The 21,980-nt window shown below is 33.7% G+C and overlaps 1 protein-coding gene across 5 annotated transcripts in view; it reads right to left on the bottom strand.

Moving 5' to 3' along the window:
• The window catches only part of LOC138712014 (death domain-associated protein 6-like), a 96,926-nt gene that overhangs the window by 67,380 nt on the left and 7,566 nt on the right, over positions 1-21,980 (bottom strand). For all 5 annotated transcript variants that reach the window (XM_069843392.1, XM_069843396.1, XM_069843395.1 and 2 more), the window contains 3 exons: positions 15,043-15,153; positions 9,098-9,208; positions 2,941-3,036 (listed from right to left, as the gene is read on the bottom strand). In XM_069843392.1, coding sequence (XP_069699493.1) covers positions 2,941-3,036; positions 9,098-9,208; positions 15,043-15,153 — 318 coding nt within the window. The remainder of the gene's footprint in view (positions 1-2,940; positions 3,037-9,097; positions 9,209-15,042; positions 15,154-21,980) is intronic.

The raw sequence follows: 21,980 nt of genomic DNA, 5'->3' as shown, positions 1-21,980 counted from the left end.
CTTTACGAAGACAAAATCACTGAAGAACAGAATGGATTCCGAAAAGGAAGATCATGTTGTGACAGCTATTCCACCATGAAGATTTTAATTGAAAAGCACAGAGAATTTAATATTCCAACCCACTTAGCTTTTATTGATTTCATAAAAGCTTTTGATAGAGTTGATAGAAATAAACTTTTAGAGATTTTACGCTATGATAATGTGCCAAACCAAATCATTCTCTCCATTTATAATTTATATCAACAAAATGAAATTGCCATAAGAACTGAATGCAGAACTACTAGCTGGACTTCCATCAACCAAGGTGTTAGACAAGGATACGGTCTTTCCCCTCTGTTGTTTATTATACATATGAACCATATTTTATACATTTGGCGACAAAGTCATCATGCTGGAATTCAAATTAATCGAAACACAGTTCTCGATACACTACTGTTTGCCGACGATCAGGTTATTATCGCTCAAACAGGATCATTTATAATTTGCAAATAATCGCCTCAGATTTCAATACGGAAATCTCAAAAGAGAAAATGAAAGTCTTGGCATTTTCGGGAGAGAACCCAATTCCAAGTAAGATCATGATAAATAATACTTTAATTGAACGTGTTAATTCATTTAACTATTTAGGTTATAACATCACTGATGAAGATATGTCAAACAAAATATCTAAATTTATAAAAATCACTGGCGTAATTAACACAGTCTTCAAATCATCCCATGTTCAGAAACATACAAGGCTAAAGGTATATAAAACACTAGCTCGACCGGTCCTCACTTACGGTAGCGAGGCATGGACAATCAGAAAAGCTGATGAGCAAAGGCTGACGACAGCTGAAATGAGGTTCATGCGATGAACAGTGGGATGCTCTTTGCTGGAACACCATAAAAATGTGAACATATTGCAGGAACTAAAAATGGATCCTATAGTTAATTTTGTTCAACAATATCGCCTTCAGTGGAAAAAACATGTCGAAAGGATGGATCGCACAAGATGGCCTAAACAGATTCTTACTTATTTACCAAGAGGAAAGAGGAAATTGGGAAGACCACGCAAGCGCTGGCATGAGACCGTAACAGATCCTGTAGGGTCTAATACGTGAGGGATATAATAATAATATTTAAAAAAATGGTGAACTTTTATAATTTTTACTATAACCAGAATAAGACAGCTTGTTTAAACTCTCCTATGACACACCTAGGCAATGACTCTGTCAGTAAATTGGTCTACACAATTGGCTTCATATCGGTGAATAACAGACAATCAAGTAAACGCCATTAGTTAAAAGAAAAACTCTATAATGCACATTCTATCACTCCTGTGTTACCTATGTAGCTGTTGTTACTGACAAACAACATTTTCAATTAATCACCTGTTTCACAACTTCTCAAATTGCGACATACTGGTAATGTTGGTTATGTTACACTACTTAGTGGGCCACAAGTTGAAGAAAAATTCAAGATTTTCAGTGCTGAAGCATGTAACTCAAGTCACGAATGGGAGTGAAGATATCCCCAAAGAAAATGAAATGAAAAAATTAAGCAAGTTTAACCATACCTCCCTAACCTTTGTTTGTGTACAGAACATTCTTTTTCAGTTTACAAAAGATATTTATAGACAAAAGACAGACATTGAAAGTGGACAATATACAGACGTGGACAAATTATTAGACCAAATTAATCATATGTGCAACAACACTGTATTTATCGGCAGAAATAATGAACAAAAATGTATTTTGCACAGAAATAATGAACAGAAAATTGAGTCTGGAGGTTACTAATATTTTGTGAACATTCTCTTATTCTTTATTAACACGTTGATTTTGTCAGGGATGCTGGAAACCAAAGTTTGACACTTTCTTTGAATATCAGCATCATTTAGCCAGATATCAGACAGTGCTTAAATGAGTCCATGTTTTGTTGTAAGCCTCTTTTTGTTCACTTTCTTCTTCAGTATAGGTCACAGATTTTCAATTTCGTTCATGTCCGGTCTTCTTGCAGGCCATGGGAGAACAGACTGTTGAATATCTTCTGCAGTATATAATTAAAACACCAGTAGTACCAACACAGCCAGACAAAATATACTTAACCATTGGACAAAAATACCGAAAGATGTAAACAATCATATTTACAACAATAGAGACTCTGTGAATTAGACTGATAGTTGATATGACGAATTATATTATGTTTCCAAGAAAAACGTTTTAGTCTAATAATTTGTCCACGTCTGTAGAGAAGATTATTCTTAAGCTTTTTTTTACTTGGTTATAACGATCCAGCAATATGCAGCAATTCAAACTTGCCAGAGAAAGATGCACAGGAAAATATTAGGAGTCACGCTAAAAGACAAGCTCCCTAATGACAGCCTACAGCCAACACATCCAATGCAGCAGAACGTGCCATGATGACGAAGTGGAAGTGGGGGGGCCATGTGACGAGAATGTAGCACTCAAGATGGATGCACGCGACCACCATGTGCGACCCATACATCAGAAGAAGGAATCAGGGAAGACCACGACACAGATGTAATAGTATGGAATAGTATACAGAAATAAAACATAGGTAGCATGTTCATACAACTTATCTGCAAACAAATATACTGTTACATGTTAGAGAAGAAAATACTCTGAAAGACGTAATAAGTAAGAAATAATCTCCACAACAAAACTAACATTAAATGTTAGTCTTATGAGGCTATTTTTCCACGAAAATCTTAATCTAGAAATTACCCATAGACCATTTGATATACTTTCGCGATCCACAGTTTGGTAATTAATATATATTTTAAACTAATAGTGAGAGAAAGAAAATTTGCATGCTTGTTAGAAACGAATGAAGAGAGAGCAAATGGAATTCTCTATCTAACCATCATTTCCTTAAGAAAAATTAACTTCAAGCATATAAAGGCATTTCAAACAATATAAACAAACGTTCACATATTACCTTATGAAACAGAATATTATTTCCATTGTTTTCAGTCTTTATTAAATGCTGAATATTCTGCATTGTAGATGCAACATCTACTCTTACCGGTGTAATCTGAAAAAGTAACACAAACAACATTCAAATAGTGGTTAAGTGGTCACCTCACAGTACGGAAATAATTAAATAGCCTTAGTCACCACAAAAAACTAATTCAATTAAAATCTACACTTGCTATTACAAGAAATACTGAAAATTTGTCATCTTTTATCAGTGGCGAAGCTAAGGTGTAAATACTGGATAGGCTAAAAAAAATCTGCTTGCCTGAAAAATGTTCTACCTTTTCAATTAAAAAGAATTCTCATACAAATATTGGTGCCACTATTGCGACATTCTACTAACAGATTTAAATTCTAACTTAGCCCAAAGATTGCACGTTCATAATGCCTGCATACGTTTCATTTGGAACATCCGTAAATACGACCAATGGGTAAGATTACAGGACTGAAGATATATCCATTCACTAATTTTCCTATATTGCATCATCAATACTTCTTCGCTTAATTATCTCTTGGTGCGTTTTAATTTCTTGTCCTCTTATCACAGCCTGGGTACTCTTTCTAAAAATGACCCTTTATTATCAATGCCTTGCCATTAAACAGCTCACTATTCTTCCTCCTTCACAATATCAGCAATTCGTTTCTGGAACTCCCTACCCAGCTCTCTCAGGAACTGTCAAACGATATTGCAATTTAAAAGTAAATTGTTTAAACACATGACCAGTATTCATGTTTAATTCTACTTTGTTTGTGTGTCTCTCAATATGCGCCATTTTACAGAAAATTAATATGTAGCACACACAAGCATGCACTTTTGATTAAACTAACACTCAACAACAAAGCATGAGCCACATTTTGCACTAAGCTGTAGCGAATCGATACCCCCTCCCCAATTTTCCCTCATGCTTGCGAGTCAAGATCTTAGCTGTCATAGCAGAGGCTTCTGCCACAAAAGCCTCGCACAGAACTCTGCAGCCTGGAATGACTGCCAACAGTGAACTTAGTATATGGAAAGATAGGAGTGAAAAGTGTTACAATACATTGTTATTACGAATTTATAGATCTGCTGTTACTAGATATATCTCAAATTTTTTTTGGGTAGGCTATGCCTCAAAAGCCTCGTAAGAGATTCGCCACTGCCCTTTATATGCATACCTCACATCTCTAATATAAATTATATGATACATATTGCAGTTCATCAAATACATGAATAGTCAGCCGGTTAGGAATTGTTTTCCAAAACTTGCAGTGTGCAAGACTTAGGTTTTAAGATTTCTGACAGTTATCACTATCATACATTTAACATTTAGAGAATGCAAGAGGTCAAATGACTTTATTGTCAAACGCCTGGCATTAGAAAACAACAACAACAACATTTAGAGAATCTCTATATATCCACAAATTAAAGCTTAGTAGTGAAACAAACTTTCAGCACATGTATGCTATAACTGGTAGTTGCATTGTTTTATTAAAACAGTGTTCCAGTACAAATTATTTAATTTATTTTTCTAAAAGCCAGTGCTTCTCTTGTGTCCAGCCATAAGTAGGTCATACCAAATCCAGTCACAAGAAGGCGTGAGTGTCAGTCACTATATGGTAATCATGTGACTTCTTAGCTTTTACTAAAGGAACTGCACCTAACAAGAGAGACAACCAAAGTATTTCACATGCCAATATGACATGATGAGCGTCTCCATGCCAACATAGGAGAGAGAAGATATTTCTCTTTCACTTGTCATGTGACCTGCACATCCAGCCATACCAGGGTTGCCAAAAATCCCAATTTGGCGAGACATGTTCAAATCTTCATATAAAAATCCCAAGTCATGCTTCAATTCGAGGAGGGGATGCAAAAAGTCCCTCTTTTACAAAATTAACCTAAATTATATTATTTTATTGTTACGAATATTTGGGAAGTGTAAGGTTTGTGTCAGTGAATTCAATGGTCAATATGATATTTCTAAACATTTAAAAAAGGGACGTTCATCAGAAATGCAAGGCACAGAGAATGGATGAAAGCTTGTTGAAAATCCCAAAATCCAGCAATAAATATGTATATAAGGTCTGAAAATGTATTCTGTATTTTAAATTATGGGTTTGGAGCAGTAATATGCTAATGCACAAAATAAATACGAATTTAGGTACCAGTATCAATAAATTTTATGTCATTGTCATCAATTAAACATTTAAATTTAAATATTTTATCACATGTGATGCCATCTTCTGGAATTTGTGCTTTACAATTAATTATAAACAGCTGGGGGAAATCTATGAGACAGTACTGCTATTATTAAGTCATTAACTCAATAATTTGGCATAACACATTCACATTACTGCCACAAATCATTCAAAAAGATGCCACAGAAAAGCCAGATAAGTATTATTTTGTACTTGGAAACCTGTATCTACAATATGTTTTTTTATTAAAATTCCAACTTTCAGATTCACATTAGTTTCTTCAACTGCATATAAAGGGATAGTTTTTTTTTTTTTTTGTGCAGTCATGAAAATGTCAACTCTGCCAATATTCATATCACTCTTTTCTTAAGACAAAACGTAAGTATATTGTATGATGTAAAAAGAGTGTCCCTCCTTTGTAGATCTAAAATCTGGCAACCCTGAGCCATACTGTGTGTATAAGAGGCAGATCAGAGTCTGTTTTTCAGACAGAAGCACCCATACCTCCATCTAACATTTCAATGTAATCTTGCTAGCTTCAACTCCCGTAACTTACTGACTTTGAGCTGACTTACTGACATTAATTCCAGATTGCACGAACCCTAGCTTTTCTTTGAAGTCCCATCTGTGGTCGAAAAATCAAAGGCTAGACCTGCTGAGCCCTTGATAATAGAAGCTTGTTCTCTCAGTCGAAAAATCGTGGGCTAAGCCCATTGAGCCCTCAATAGTGAGAACTAACCTCGAACCCAGATTCCATTGTTCTGAAGTTCTAGGCATTCGAAAAGTAATGGCAACATAGTTACTGTTTCACACTAAATTTATTTGGGTTACTTTTGACATTACATACTTCAAATATAGTCTCCTGCCATGTCAACAATACATTGCCAAATTCTTAGAAGACAGCAGATTCCATCTGCAGCAGCATTTCTGGATATCTCTCTCACTGATCAGTCTAAAGCTCTTCAGATGTCAACTTTTGATTGAAAATGAATGCCTCGCTCCACCCAACTTGCAATAGTTCAGTATGGTAGGACTTCTCTCCCACAGGCTTCTTGTAATGCTCTAAAGCACTGAGTTCCATGTTTTTCTCTTGCAACTTGGATTTTTACGAAACACCTTTGTTTGTATTGTTTACTACAAATCAGAAACAGCTACTATATTTACAAAATATGGCTACTTCCAGACTTTTAATATTGCGAAATTATGAAACAATCGCTGCTCTATTAGATAGTACAAGATTTCAATGGTCATGCTAGGAGCACTGATTTACATACAGCATTGTTGCCATTACTTATCGAATGCCCTAGTATTATAGTGGCAAGTGCATTCTTCTCCCACCCAGGCATTCCTGTTACCCCTCTTTTCCCATATCTTCATCTCTATTACATTATCATTGTGTTCTCTAACATCGAAGTCCCTGAATGAAGTTTCTATATTATCAACTTCCACCATGGCACTCCTGTTTCCCCTATCCCGAGAGCAATTTTAATAAACTTATGTTTACTTAATATACTTTCATTATCACTGCATCACATCACCCATCTAAATCTCAGGCTCTCTTGTCTGTCATACAATTTTCCCCCTCTTCACCTATACACCAGAGAGATGCAATGGCAACCACACAATAGGTGGCTATAATATTTTTCTTTAAGTTTACCAAAGGATAGCATAAAAATATCCCTAAAGAAGGTTTCTGTCCTTAATATGTAAAAAAAAAAAAGGCCCTAAAAATATTTACTACTAGCTTAGCACCAATATGTAGTACTTCTGCAGTTACTCAAGTTTCCTTTCTTGGTTGTCACCCTTAGGCAGACAACTCCCATTTCTAACCCTCCTTTAACAAATGTCTGAATTCTCCTAGTTGTCAAGAATGGCAAATCCAGACAGCATTCTTATGAATCTAATTCAGCACTTTATAAATAATTTCATTTTTATGATCATGCATAAATATTCGTTGCTCTAACAAATGTCTTACATCAACAATATTAAAGCAAAGCAACAGACATAGTGATAAAAAATCTCTACTTCTACAGTTTATAGGTACTATCATAAAAATGATATTTCTGTCTGTGGCTTATCTATTTCAAAGCATTTTATTTTAATCAATCAGTATATTGACAAATGTTTTTGCTCTACTTCAAACATCTTCAGATTTTAAGTTTGAATATAAAACAGGTTAACAATTTAAATACACAAATAACAAAAATAAATTATATTAGGCATATTTCAGATAACATATTGTCGTGTTTGGAAAAAGAAGTCGAGCTTACAACATGTAATGTCAAAAAAAGAAAATAATCTAAAAACATAAAGTTAAAATCAAGGTTAAAAATGTCTTGAAATGTTTGCTTACGAACATGTATCCATTTCAGTGGAAGTAAGAGTAATACAATTAGCCTACATATACATTGTATACATACTTCTACTGGATGCACGAGTAATACAAGTATGCCTACATATACATATATATATATATATATATATATATATATTGTATACATATTCGTACTTTCACTTAAATGGATACATATTCGTAAGCAAACACTTCAAGACATTTTAATCTTGACTTTAACTTGTACGTTTTTAGACTAATTTTTTCTTGACATTACATATTGCAATCTTGACTTCTTCTTCCAAACATGGTCAATATGTCACATGAAATATACCTAATGTAATTATTTTCGTGTTATTTGTGTATTTAAATTATTAACCTGTTTCATGTTCAAACTTAAGACTTGAAGATGCTCGAAGCTGAGTGAATGCGTTTTTCAATACTATAGATAAGTTAAAATAAAATACTTTGAAATAGAGAACCCACAAACAGAAATATTATTTACATAAATTTACTATCTGGCTTATCGCAACCCTAATGTCTACAAAAAAAAATATTTGATAGCTAAATCTGCCTGTTTCTAACCCAGAACTGCTAATGAAACTCAGCAGGTTGAAACCATTTGTCAACAGAAAACACATTTTTGTTATAATAGGAACTGTAACTATGAATTTTACTTTAACTAATGAGGAACTGAGTACTGCGATCTTTTGGACTTCAAGAAATATATTTATTGTTATACACACATCACAACTATCCTGTTATCACAAACACAGCTAGATCTGTATCTGCATTATCTGTCACACTGAATTATCAAGCTTTATTCTAGAATTAGTATAATTTTCAAAATGTTGGAGAAACTGCCTTTGTGGTGCAATATACATATTCAATTAAATGAAATTTGATAGTTTAAGTGCAAGGGTACAGTGCACAATACAGAAATTCATAAAGTAACAAATTATATGCGAAAAATATGTATATAGATATATTATATATATATATATATATATATATATATATATATATATATAATTTTCTTTTTTTACAATTGCATTGTCTAAGAAAGGTGGGACGTATTTACATACTTGGCTTCTAGTTGAGTCATACATACCGTAAACAAAAGTGAAATTGAGCAGTGACATTCAATTTCACATTGGAATAAGGGTGGGAAGTTGCTGTGGAAGTGTGATTGGCAGAAAGGCAGGATCACATGCCTTGCATGTAAGCTTTTTGGTAGACAGAGAGAGAGAGAGAGAGTAGGTTTTTCTAAGGTCTAGTATCAGTGACAGGTTAGGTTAGGTTGGGTTAGTTCAGGCTTTTGGTATCCCCTTTACATACACATTTTGGTCAGTAGGTGGGTATGGAATAAGGATAGATATCCACCTTCCTTTGGTAGCGCAATTGTAATGAATTACCAAAAATATTTAGCGCCTATACTAGATCTACTAAATATTCAAGCATAACTTCACAATAAATATCTCAAAAAACTATTTATGTACATCACAGTAAAAATGTTAGAGAATAATATATAAAAAGCATTATTATAAAAAAAAAGGTAAATTTATTCATCACTACCAAATTTCAATCAGATATGCTGTATTTTTCTTACCCTTTTAAGTACTTGAACAGCATTCTTCTCCCGATCAGTTGTTTCCTTTTTGGATTTTTCATCCAAATTGTCTTTTACTTCTCTTATAAGCTTTAAAGGTGACTTATTATCCTGAAATCAAAGAATACAAGAAGTACTACACTTACAGATATAGAAACATAATATTCACGAAACATTTTAGATATAGGGCTATTTGATTTCTAATTTCTGCATGTAGAGAGTAATTATCTAGATTACGTAGCTCAATATGGCTGATATGTGGCTAATACCAGTTTAACTCAAGAATGAAACCTGATGTCAACAAATGAAGGTGTTGTCATCACAACAAGCAGGCCTCCATAATACACTTCTTGGCATAAAGCAATACATTGACATTGTAAAAAAAAAAAAATAAAGCAATACGTTTCGATAACATATTATTTTATATTCTAACTTACCGTTTATTATTTATTTTTATATTTAGCCTATTGTTCGGAACAAGGGGAACAATTCCGAAATTCTCAGTTGAATGTTTTAAGTCTTTTGGAATTCCTTTAAATATTTTAAAAATTATTCCTATAAACGTAATGAAATATTCTGTTCAGATTTTACGTAATCACCTGTACACCTAAATTTCCTTATATTCTATTTGATTACTAATAATTATTGAATGAAAGTACTTTCCCAAGAGTAGCTTCCATTTGAAAATAAAAATCGTAAATAGTGATAACGCAAATGTTTATTTTTATTTTATTTTTTCCTATGCTGTGTCTTTTGGCAACCCTTACTGAAGGGCAGCTACCCTTGTGGGATTTATATATATTAAATAAATGATAATTTAATTTCAAATATATTTACCATAAGATTACAAAAGTAACTGATACATTCAACAGTCACCTCTAGAATATCGTTATTCAGAAATCAGAAGGGATGCACGTTTATAAAGTAACACAGCCTATCCCCAAGTTGCAATATTATGTCAGTGTTATAGTCAAACATGAAAGAGGCAAAGCTCTGAACTGTGGAGAGAAAACCACTGTTTTGAATTATTCAAATCAGATTATTTTTATTATCTAAATCACAGCTCAAACTTTATTTTAAAATACCAGTTTAACAATGCAAAAACAAATTATACTCAGTTTAAATTTGAATTTTAGATATCAATTACAGTCTAACAATGCAAAAGCAAAATAATCAGTATCAGATTGAGGAATTTAATCCCTTTGCATAGGAATATTTTGACTGACAAGGAATTAGAAAATTTTTTTAGCTTCAATTTTAAGAAAATGTAGGGCTTTTCCAAATATGAAACACAATAAGAAAATAAAAACATAGGACTCATCCATATTCATCCAAATTCAAAAATGATATGACAGTTCGTTGCTGCCCATTCCGATTTTGTCGGGACAGTCCTGATTTCAAAGAAATGCACCTCAGTGCAGTACAAGTAATACAAGTAGGCCTACATATACATTGTATACATACGCCTACTGGATGTACAAGTAATACAAGTAGGCCTACATATATATTATATACATATTCGTACTTCCATTTATATAGATACATATTCGAAAGCAAACAATTCAAGACATTTTAAACTTGATTTTATCTTGCACGTTTTTACACACATATATATATATATATATATATATATATATATATATATGTTTTTTTTTTTGACATTACATAGTGCAATCTTGACTTCTTCTTCCAAACATGGTCAATATGTCATATGAAATATACCTGATGTAATTATTTTTGTGTTATTTGTGTATTTAAATTGTTAACCTGTTTCATGTTCAAACTCAAGACCTGAAGATGATCAAAGTTGAGCGAATATATTTATCAATACTATAAATAAGTTAAAATACTTTGAAATAGATAAGCCACAAAAATATTATTTACATAAATTTACTATCAGGTTTATCGCAACCATAATGTCTACAAAAAAAAATATATATTTGATGGTTAAACCTGCCTTCTTCTAACCCAGAACTGTTAATGAAAGTCAGCAGGTTTACACCATTTGTCAAAAGAAAAACAATTTTTTGTTTCACAATAGGAACTATAACTATAAATTTTACTCTAATTAATGAGGAATTGAGTACTGCGATCTTTTGGACTTCAAGAAATATATTTATTGTTATACACACATCACAACTATCCTGTTATCACAAACACAGCTGTATCTGCATTATCCGTCACACTGAACTATCATGCTTTACTCTAGAATCAGTAGGCTACAATTTTCAAAAGTTCGAGACACTGCCTTTGTGATGTAATGTATATTCAATTAAACGAAATTTGATAGTTCAAGTGCAAGAGTACACTCCACAATACAGAAATCATAAAGTAACGAATTATATGCGAATATATATATATATATATATATATATATATATATATATATATATATATATATATATATATATATATATCTTCTTTACAATTGCGTTGCCTAAGAAAGATAGGACGATCACATGCCAGACAGACAGACAGACAGAGATAGATAGATAGATAGATAGATAGATAGATAGATAGATAGATAGATAGATAGATAGATAGATAGATAGATATATAGATAGATAGGTAGGTAGGTAGGTAGCTAGATAGACGGACAGACGGACGGACGGACGGACGGACGGACGGACAGACAGACAGACAGACAGACAGACAGACAGACAGACAGACAGACAGACAGACAGATAGATAGATAGATAGATAGATAGATAGATAGATAGATAGATAGATAGATAGAGAGAGAGTTTTTGTAAAGTCTAGTATCAGTGATAGGTTACATTAGGTTAGGTTAGTTCAAGCTTTTGATATGCCCTGCATATACGCATTTTGGTCGGTAGGTGGGTATGGAATATGGATAGATATCCACCTTTCTTTGGTAGCGCAATTATAATGAATTACCAAAAATATATAGCGCCTATACTACTTACTACTGGCTTTTAAGGAACCCGAAGGTTCATTGCCGCACTCACATAAGCCTGTAACTTCATCCCTCTTAGCCCCAAATATTTTCCTAAGAACCTTATTCTCAAACACCCTCAATCTCTGTTCCTCTCTTAAAGTGAGAGTCCAAGTTTCACAGCTATACAGAACAATCGGTAATATAACTGTTTTATAAATTCTAACTTTCAGATTTTTTGACAGGAGACTAAGATGACAAAAGCTTCTCAATCGAATTATAACAGGCATTTCCCATATTAATTATGTGTTTAATTTCCTCCCGAGTGTCATTTATATTTGTTCCTGTTGCTCCAAGATATTTGAATTTTTCCATCTCTTCGAAGGATAAATCTCCAACTTTTATAGTTCCATTTTGTACACTAATCTGATCACGAGACATAATTTACTTCCAACCCTATCGCTTTACTTGCTTCAAGTAAAATTTCCGCGTTTTCCCTAATCGTTTGTGGATTTTCTCCTAACATATTCACGTCATCTGCATAGACAAGAAGCTGATGTAACCCGGTCAATTCCAAACCCTCTGTGTTATCCTGAACTTTCCTAATGGCATATTCTAGAGCAAAGTTAAAAAGTAAAGGTGATAGTGCATCTCCCTGCTTTAGCCCGCAGTGAATTGAAAACACATCTGACAGAAACTGACCAGCTGTAAGTTTCACTAAGACACATTTTAATTAATAGAACTAGTTTCTTGGAAATACCAAATTCAATAAGAATATTATATAAAACTTCTCTCTTACCCAAGTCATATGCCTTTTTGAAATCTATGAATAACTGATGTACTGTACCCTTACACTCCCATTTTTTCTCCAATATCTGCCGAATACAAAAAATCTGATCAATAGTCGATCTATTACGCCTGAAACCACACTGATGATCCCCAATAATTTCATCTACATATGGAGTTAATCTTCTCAAAAGGATATTCGACAAAATTTTGTACAACATCAACAAAAGTGATATTCCTCGAAAAGTACTACAGTTAGTCTTGTCCCCCTTCTTAAAAACAGGTACGATTATGGACTCCTTCCATTGTTCTGGTATAATTTCCTTTTCCCAAATAGCAAGTACAAGTTTATAAATTTCGCTAGATAATGCGCTTCCACCCGCTTGTATTAATTCTGCTGGAATTTGATCAATACCTGGAGACTTGTACTTTTTCAGATTTTCTATTGCAATTTCGACTTCAGGAAGTGTGGGTTCTGGTATAAATGGCTCAGCAGTTTGTATTTGAATTTCGTCCCGATCATTTCGTATATTTAGTAGTTGTCCAAAATAGTTTTTCCATCTGTTCAGGATTGAATGAGAGTCTGCAAGCAAGTCACCATTCTCATCCTTGATCACGTTTACCCTTGACTGATATCCACTTTTAAATTCCTTTATACCCTTGTATAAATCCCGAATGTTTTTATTCTTACTATATGTTTCGATCTCATTCAGTTTTTCCTTCAAGTAATCTCTCTTTTTATTCCTAATTATAACACTTGTTTCCCGTCTTTCATTGAAATAATTATCTCTATTCTCCTCAATTGGATCCTGTAAGAATTTCAATTTTGTTTGTTTCCTTCTATCTACTACAATGGAACAATCTTCATCAAACCATGGCTTCTTTTTCTTAGTTTCATGATAACCTATGCTCTGCCCAGCTGCAATTTTGATATTATCTCGGATATTGTCCAACACGCTATTAACACCTAACTCTTCCTCAGCTTCATCGGAAGTTGCTAAAGCAGCAAACCTATTTGAAATTTCAACCTGATAACGTTGCTCAGTTTTCTCGTCCTTTAATTTCAGAATATTGAATCTACTAACATTAGCTTGTTGCTCTACTCGCTTGGCTACTGATAGTCTTTCTCTTTATTCTCCAATTACCAACAAATAATGGTCAGAATTACAGTCTGCCCCCTGAAAGTTCGAATGTCTACTATACTAGTATGTCTTCGTTTATCTATCAAGATGTGATCTATTTGGTTGTGTGTCATTCCATCTGGAGAAGTCCAAGTATATTTATGTATATCCTTATGGGGGAATGTTGTACTCTTAATAATTAAACTTTTTGATGTGGCAAAGTTGACTAACCTAACTCCATTGTCATTACTACTTACGTGTAGGCTCTCTTTTCCATTTGTTGGATTAAAAATATCCTCCCGTCCTACTTTAGTATTGAAATCCCCCAATAAAATTTTCGTGTGATATCTAGGTAACTGATCAAAATTGTGTTCCAATTCCTCATAGAAGCTATCCTTTATATGGTCGTCTTTCTCTTCTGTAGGGACGTGAAAATTTATAACTACGATATCGCACCATCTACCCTTAAGTACTAAATACGATAACTGGTCACCGATAAATTCGACCTTTTTTACTGCTGATTTTATTTTTTTATGTACAAAGAATCCTGTTGGTGATTAATGTTTCCTTCCTCATAATACAAGTAATCGCCTATTTGTGATATGCCATTCCCATCTAACCTAACCTCTTGTACTTCCACGAAGTCTATTCTATATCTGGCTAGTTCTTTTGCTACTAATGTTACCCCTCCTGTTCTATAAAGATTAGTCACGTTGCATGTACCAAATCTTATAAGCTTATTCCTTGGCTGTGGTCATGCCAGAGAATCAGTCCCATTCCGAGGCTTATTGTTAGGTTTCGTAACAAGCTGTTTTTTACGGTGATGGGTTGTTAGCCCTTCGCCCAACCCCCAAGCTGCAGGACCACCCCTTATCAGCTGTCCACGACTGCTTATTCAATATATTCGCAGCTACCTTCCATATCTGGAGGCCGTCTCCTCTATCCGCAACCTGAGGACATGCCTATACTAGATCTACTAAATATTCAAGCATAACTTCACAATAAATATCTAAAAAAAATCTGTGATGTATATCACAGTAAAAATGTTAGATAAGTTAATAAAATACAAAAAAATACAAAAATAAAAGTAAGTTCATTCATCACTACCAAATTTCAATCAGATATGCTGTATTTTTTCTTACCCTTCTAAGTACTTCAACAGCATTCTTCTCCCGATTAGTTGTTTCCTTTTTGGATTTTTCACCAAAATTATCTTTTACTTCTCTTATAAGCTTTAAAGATGACTTATTATCCTGAAACCAAAGAAGACAAGATGTACAACCTACACTTACAAACATAAAAATTATTTTTGAAATGAGAAGGCAAATGTAATATTCACGGAACATTTTAGATATAAGGCTAGGCTACTTGATTTCTAATTTGTGGATGTAGACATTAATTATCTAGATTATGTAGCTCAATATGGCCGATCTGTGGATAATACACGTTTAGCTCAAGAGTGAAACCTGATGTCAACAAATGCACGTGTTGTCATCACAACAGGCAGGCCGTCCATATTACACTTCTTGGAATAAAGCAATATGTTTCGATAACATATTATTGTATATTCTACCGTTTTTTATTTATTTTTATATAAAGTATATTTTAAATAGGCGATAATTTAATTTCAAATATATTTACCGTAAGATTACACCAGTAACTGATACATTCAACAGTCACCTCTAGAATGTCGTTATTCAGAAATCAGAAAGAATGCACGTCTATGAAGTAACACAGCCCATCCCCCAGTTGCAACAATATGTCAGAGTTATAGTCAAACATAAATGTGGCAAAACTCTAAACTGCAGAGAGAAAACTATTGTTCTGAATTATTTAAATCAAATTATTTTTATTATTTAATCATATTATTTCTATTATCTAAATCACAGCTCAAATGCCAGTTTAACAATGCAAAAAAGAGTTATACTCAGTTTAAATTTGAATTTTAGATATCGACCAACAGTCTAACAATGCAAAAGCAAAATAATCAGTATTGTCAGATTGAGGAATTAATCCCTTTGCATAGGGATATTTTGCCTGACAAGGAATTAGGGGTTTTTTAACTGAATTTTTCAGAAAATGTAGGGCTTTTCCAAATATGAAACACAATAAAAAAATAAAAACATAGAACTCATCCATATTCGTCCAAATTCATAAATGATATGACAATTGGTTTCTGCCCATTCCAATTTTGTCAGGACAGACCCCGATTTTAAAGAAATGCTCCTCCTTTTGTTTTTTTTTTTAGTTGGTAATTTTAAGATGCTTTTTCAACTGCTATGGTTATCTAGCATCTGAATGAGATGAAGGTGATAATGCTAGCGAGATGAGTCAACAGTCCACCGTCGAAAGTTACTCAGCATTTGCTTTTAATGGGTTGCGGGAAAACCCCAGAAAAACCTCAACCAGGTAACTTGTCCCAACCAGGATTTGAACCTGGGCCTGCAAGTTCACGGTCAGACGTACTAACCGTTACTCCCAGAGTTGGACTTCTTTTCTATTTTTAATGCTTAACTTAATATTTTTTTCTAAAATGGATTGTTATTTTCGGAAGTTCTTCCAAATGGTTTTGGCAACACTTCACTGTTACTGTAACAGCTTTTAGCAATGTTGAAAATTGAAATAAGTTCCATTATTGGTTTGGTGTACGTAGTTAATAATGCTCTGTGTTTTGATTTATAGTAGACCTACAATGTTTAGCAAATTTAAATAGGAAGGAACGATAGTGAAGAGGATAGTAAGAATGGAAAAGAAAAATCTGTAGGACCAGCAACAGCAGTAACAAAATCATTAAGGTAGTACTGTAAACAATTCAACTAGAATTGTGAGTGCTTGCTTATACAACATAGAATAATGCACAAGTTGATCAAACTAAATTACTAATTTGTATGTTACATTGTAGATTAAACTGAAATAGATGTGGTTCATATCAATGATACTGAAATAGTATTAGGTCATAATAGTGCTTTTAACCACCTCTGTGGTGTAGGGGTCAGCATGCTGGTCTCTTACGCAGAGGGCCCGGGTTCGATTCCCAGTCGGGTTGAATTTCCTGGTTGAGGTTTTTCCTCAACCGTAAGGCAAATGCCAGGAAATTCGGGCCACAATATCCCTGAAAATCACTAGTCTCATTCATAACAAATCAGTAATATATATATATATATATATATATATATATATATATATATATATATATATATATTCGCCATCTAGTTCACAACAATAGAACCAGTCTCAGCAATAGTATACAGACCTTCGGATTTCAACCAAAGATTAACTCGCGATATGACCAAAGATGTTAAAGTGAGGGAAAAAAAAAAATAGTGCTTTTTTAATTTGTTATTTAACGACGCCTTATCAACTCTTCATTCTTAGTTTATTCATCTCTTTCTCTACAACCTCCCTTATGCTTTTCTCTACCTTCTAAACGATTACTCAATAAACTACAGCTAGCTCTGTTTTGGATGTCTACCTCATCTATCTCAGATTTCCTTCTACTTCTGTGTAACCTCATCTCACCCTCATGTTGTTTTGTGTACCTTTCATATTCCCCATTTTCCTCACTTAACATCCCCTTCCTTTCCCTCACTAATTATGACAGTGCACTTTCTTATTTTGTTCATCTCATCATTATATCTCTCTGCACTTATGCTTCTGACGATTCTTGTCTTGATGCCTTTGTCTTCTGTTTGCTAAGCCCAGCTCATTCCAATCATTGCGTTCATGTGTCTCATCTATCCACTTCCATGTCCATTTGCTTAGTTCACTGACTCCTGCTGTCTTTCATTTGCTGACTTATTCATGATTCGGTTTCCTCCACACAGTGTGACCCTTTGACTTAGATTGTTCAACTTTGTTCCAGAACTTAGGATGATCACAATTCATTTTTCAATATTCCAAATCATAAATTTGTCTGTTAATTTTCAGTGTGTCGTTACACATAATTGCTGTTTTTAGAAATAGTAACACTAATTAGGAATATGTATGATAAGAACTTTCTTGTGTTAAATTTTGAGGTACCTTGTTAACATGTTTCGACCTTTACATTAAAATTTAACACAAGAAAGTTCTTACATACATATTCCGAAGTGATACAGTGTTAAAAGTTGTGTAATCAAGATGTATGAACAATAATTACTTCTTTTTCTTCTTGTTTCATAAATAAAAATTCTTCTCAATTCGCAATTTTGATCCTTTCAGGTTTTTCAATTTGCTCATAATCACTTCTTTTGCCCTTAGGCTTTGGAATTTTACTAGTATAGGATGCTTGTTGCTCTTGCTTAATCTATATGTTTCTTCTATTTGTCTTCCCATATCTATCTTGAATAGTTCCAGCACACTTTACAGATTGATCCATAAGTTTCTCCTCAAGATGTAAACCTGGTATAAGAGCTAAATGTAAAATGTGTAAAGAGGAGATGAAAGGGCTTGTAGCTCGGTTGAAAGCACACAGATATATTTTCTATAGAAAAATGGAAATCCAGACCAACTTTTCGAGATACTGACCATTGAAATAAATCTGGTCTTTATTAAACATTTTATGCAAGAAGTATTGTAACATTCATACTATTACGAAAAAATAGCACAAATAATAATAAAAAAATGTTAAGCGCTTTTAATAACAGACCAGCAGTTGGTTTAATATTGCAAAGCTAAATAAATAAATAAATAAATTTTATAAACGAATTTTGCTTATAGACAGCACCAAAATGCAGATATCGCATTCTTGATTTTTTCAGAGTTAAATAATCCAGCAAATAACAAATATGTGCAAATATCTCAATTTTTTCAAATTGTCAATTAATCTATTGTTGCGTAACTCTGTCCACTTGTGAACCTAAAAATGAAAATGAAGAAATGGTCTCCAATGATGTCAACACTCCATTAACATTGTTACGTAGGCAATACTAGCAAGTAGGCCTATTTTATTTAATATATTTTATCAATAGATACTAGCTCTTCTTACATGGCACTACAGCCCATGGTGGACCTTCTCCTCCTATGTGGCTCTCCTCCATCTTTATCTGCTGACAGCTCCTTCCATCTCCTTAATCCAAATCTTACCAAATTCTGTTGAACACAAACCTACCATCTATTTTTAGACCTAACCCCTGTCTGGATCCTTCCGGATGTGTAGAAAAAATTTGTTTCACCTCTACTAGTCTCAGCCATTCTGTTTACATGCCCCAACCACCTTAATTTCATTGTTGTATCTGCAACTCCACTCATCTCCAATCCTAAGAGCCCCATATATTCTTCTGAAGATCTTCCTTTCAAAAACGGCAATCTGTGTGCATATATCCTTATTCAACATTCATGTCTCTGCATTACTATTGTCCTAATTAAAATGTTATAAATTTTCTTCTTGATGTTTCTAGAAATAATTTTTTTTAAGTATAGGTAAAAGTCAAAATATATTCCCAAGTTCACTTACTAATTTGGCGACAGTTATAAGAAACGTTACATTCCAATACTATTCAGCCCTTCTTCAATTTAAAAATTCTTTTCTCTAATTCTATAAACAAAATGCTCTGTTAGCTAAATTAATTCTCATTTGAATTTCATTAATATCATTATTGGATGCGAGAAATGTACCAGGATACCTATATAAATTCACTAACTCTATCAAAAGTATAATTTTCAATACCAATTGTTAAAAATAGACTCTTCTTGACACTGACATTAGTTTTGTTGATCCTTAAAATCGATATTTATTCCAAACTTTTCAGTTTGTTCTTCTAAGGCACTAAGGTAATGAAGGCTTCACCAAAACATCTTGTATTCTTCTTCCACATATGCCAGAATTTGATAGTATTTATTAAAAATGTTCCATTTAGTTTGAATTCTTGATTTCTGTATTGCAATTTCCACGGATAAATTAAATTATAATGGTGCTATTGCATTGTCTCACCTAATTCCTTTTTCAAACATAATTGTGGCGATATTCTTTTACCAATTTTAACTACTTGAATGAAATGACCTTACACAGATTAACCAACTTCTTGGGGAAATCAAGTTGATGCATCAGTACCCACATTTCTTCTTTTATTAAGGGATCATAAGCTGATTCAAAATCTAAAAATAGATTATATAATAGATATATAGATACTAGCTACCAGTAGGTATATAGAAGCCTATCATGAAATACAATATGGAGAAATTTACACCCCCATAGTGGCTCAGTGCTAGAGTGCTGGGCTTAGCCAGTGGATCCAGGTTCAAGTCTGCCCTACCTTGAATTTATAACTTGTGTTGGGCAAGTCTGTGGTCCAAACAACATACAGGTTTCCTCCAGAATCTCCGGTTCCCCCATGACATACCAACAATTCTCCATAAATATCATTAATTACCAGTGCAATGTAAACCTACTGCCTGTGGTGCACTCCGTCTAGTCTATGACATACGAAGTGATCTATACTTCTCAGCACTAGCAACATTATATGAGCCTGCTCGTAGAGTTGGGGGGGGTGTGAATAATGACAAATTAAGGGCCGTGCCATTAGGGGGGGGGGGAAGAAGAGGGGAATTCAAATTGATTAACTGCTAAATTACTAACATGGATAAATTCATTACAAACACTTCTGAACGAGAAAAAGATGCATTAACCCTCCAGTGGTCGCACACTCAAACTCTGTGTGTGTGCGTGTGTTTTTTTTTTCCAATACCTACCCACTTCAATTCAGTGACTCAGGTTCCACATACTGTAGACAGATGGCAGAACTGTGGTCACGTGGATCATAGTTGTAATCCAAATTTTAAGCAATTTTTAACATGTGATTTTTTATTTTTTAAGTTTTTGTGTTCAATGTTAATGATTAGTGATCATTACACATTAACAAAGTCTAATATTACACATGTATGCATGTATGTATATTCAACTGTTAATTATTCACAAAACAATTGTTTGTCCATTTATATAGGTATTATAAATGCTGCAAAACCCCAAAAATTTAGAAACTGAGAATGTTTGTGTGGAGCACAATCGTGATCCAAAAATGTACCAACATAATTACACGCCAAGAAAACACTTAACACTTGTCAATTACAGGATGGTAGAGACAGAAATATGTAACTTAAAAGAAAGGTACCCATATTGGAGATATGTTAAGTGCTGCCATCTCGGATCACCCATCAAAAATAAAGTACTGGATCATTATTGTGATTTACACGACCACTGGAGGGTTAAATGAACAAATTGCTAGATTTGTACTTGCAACTAACACTTCTCTTAGTATCTTTGATTGACGTTCTGGCTGATATGCAGCTACATCTATTATCAGGCAGTACATCTCACTTGGTGATATGTATCAGAGAAAGAACAATTGTTTGTATACATCTGAAGTCTGATTAGTGTCATAATCAGCAATGTATGCAATGGAAGGGAAAGGAACTGGCCACCCTATCCATTATCTCCTGGTCTAGTTGCCTCATAAGTGGTGCCTTGTTGATATCACTTGTGAGGTTCACACCTGTCTTCAGACAGTTGACTAAACAACAACTCCTCTTAGAACAGTAAAACATAAAGAATTTAAGAAACCATGCACATTTCTAAGAACTGACTTCCTTCTCGACATGACATTACTGACAAATGGTTGTAAATACTTTACAATAAAGAGTCAGAATTGTGTGCGACATAATTGAAGGATGGGAATGTGTATTAAGACAATTGACAGCTGGCTAAATATCCAAAACGAACCATATTTGTAAATGAAGAAGATAAAATTTTCCTAATAGACACTACTGATACTTCTGGACACCCTCATACCAATGATTATTTTAAAACAACTGCTGATGCCATAAAATCTACAGAAGAAAAATACAAATTGAGCCGTGCATGTCGGCTCGATCGTTTCGGCAGCTCTTCAGCAGCTAGTGCCACCTATATTATTGGATATTCCCAAATGTTCTATCCTAATAGTAGCAAGGAATTGTGGGTAGACGAGAGAGGAGGAAATAAGAGGTTTCTTGGTTAGGCGAGTAGGATTGCAGTGATACTCGGAAACTCGCCTTTGCTTAGACATGTAGATAGGTTACACTTGGGAATTCGCCACAGCCTACACATGTAGATAAGCTATATTCA

Source organism: Periplaneta americana, chromosome 13 (genome assembly GCF_040183065.1).
Source record: "Periplaneta americana isolate PAMFEO1 chromosome 13, P.americana_PAMFEO1_priV1, whole genome shotgun sequence".
Lineage (NCBI taxonomy): Eukaryota > Metazoa > Arthropoda > Insecta > Blattodea > Blattidae > Periplaneta > Periplaneta americana.
Note: the sequence above shows the minus strand (reverse complement) of the source record. Positions and strands in the feature narration are given on the sequence as shown.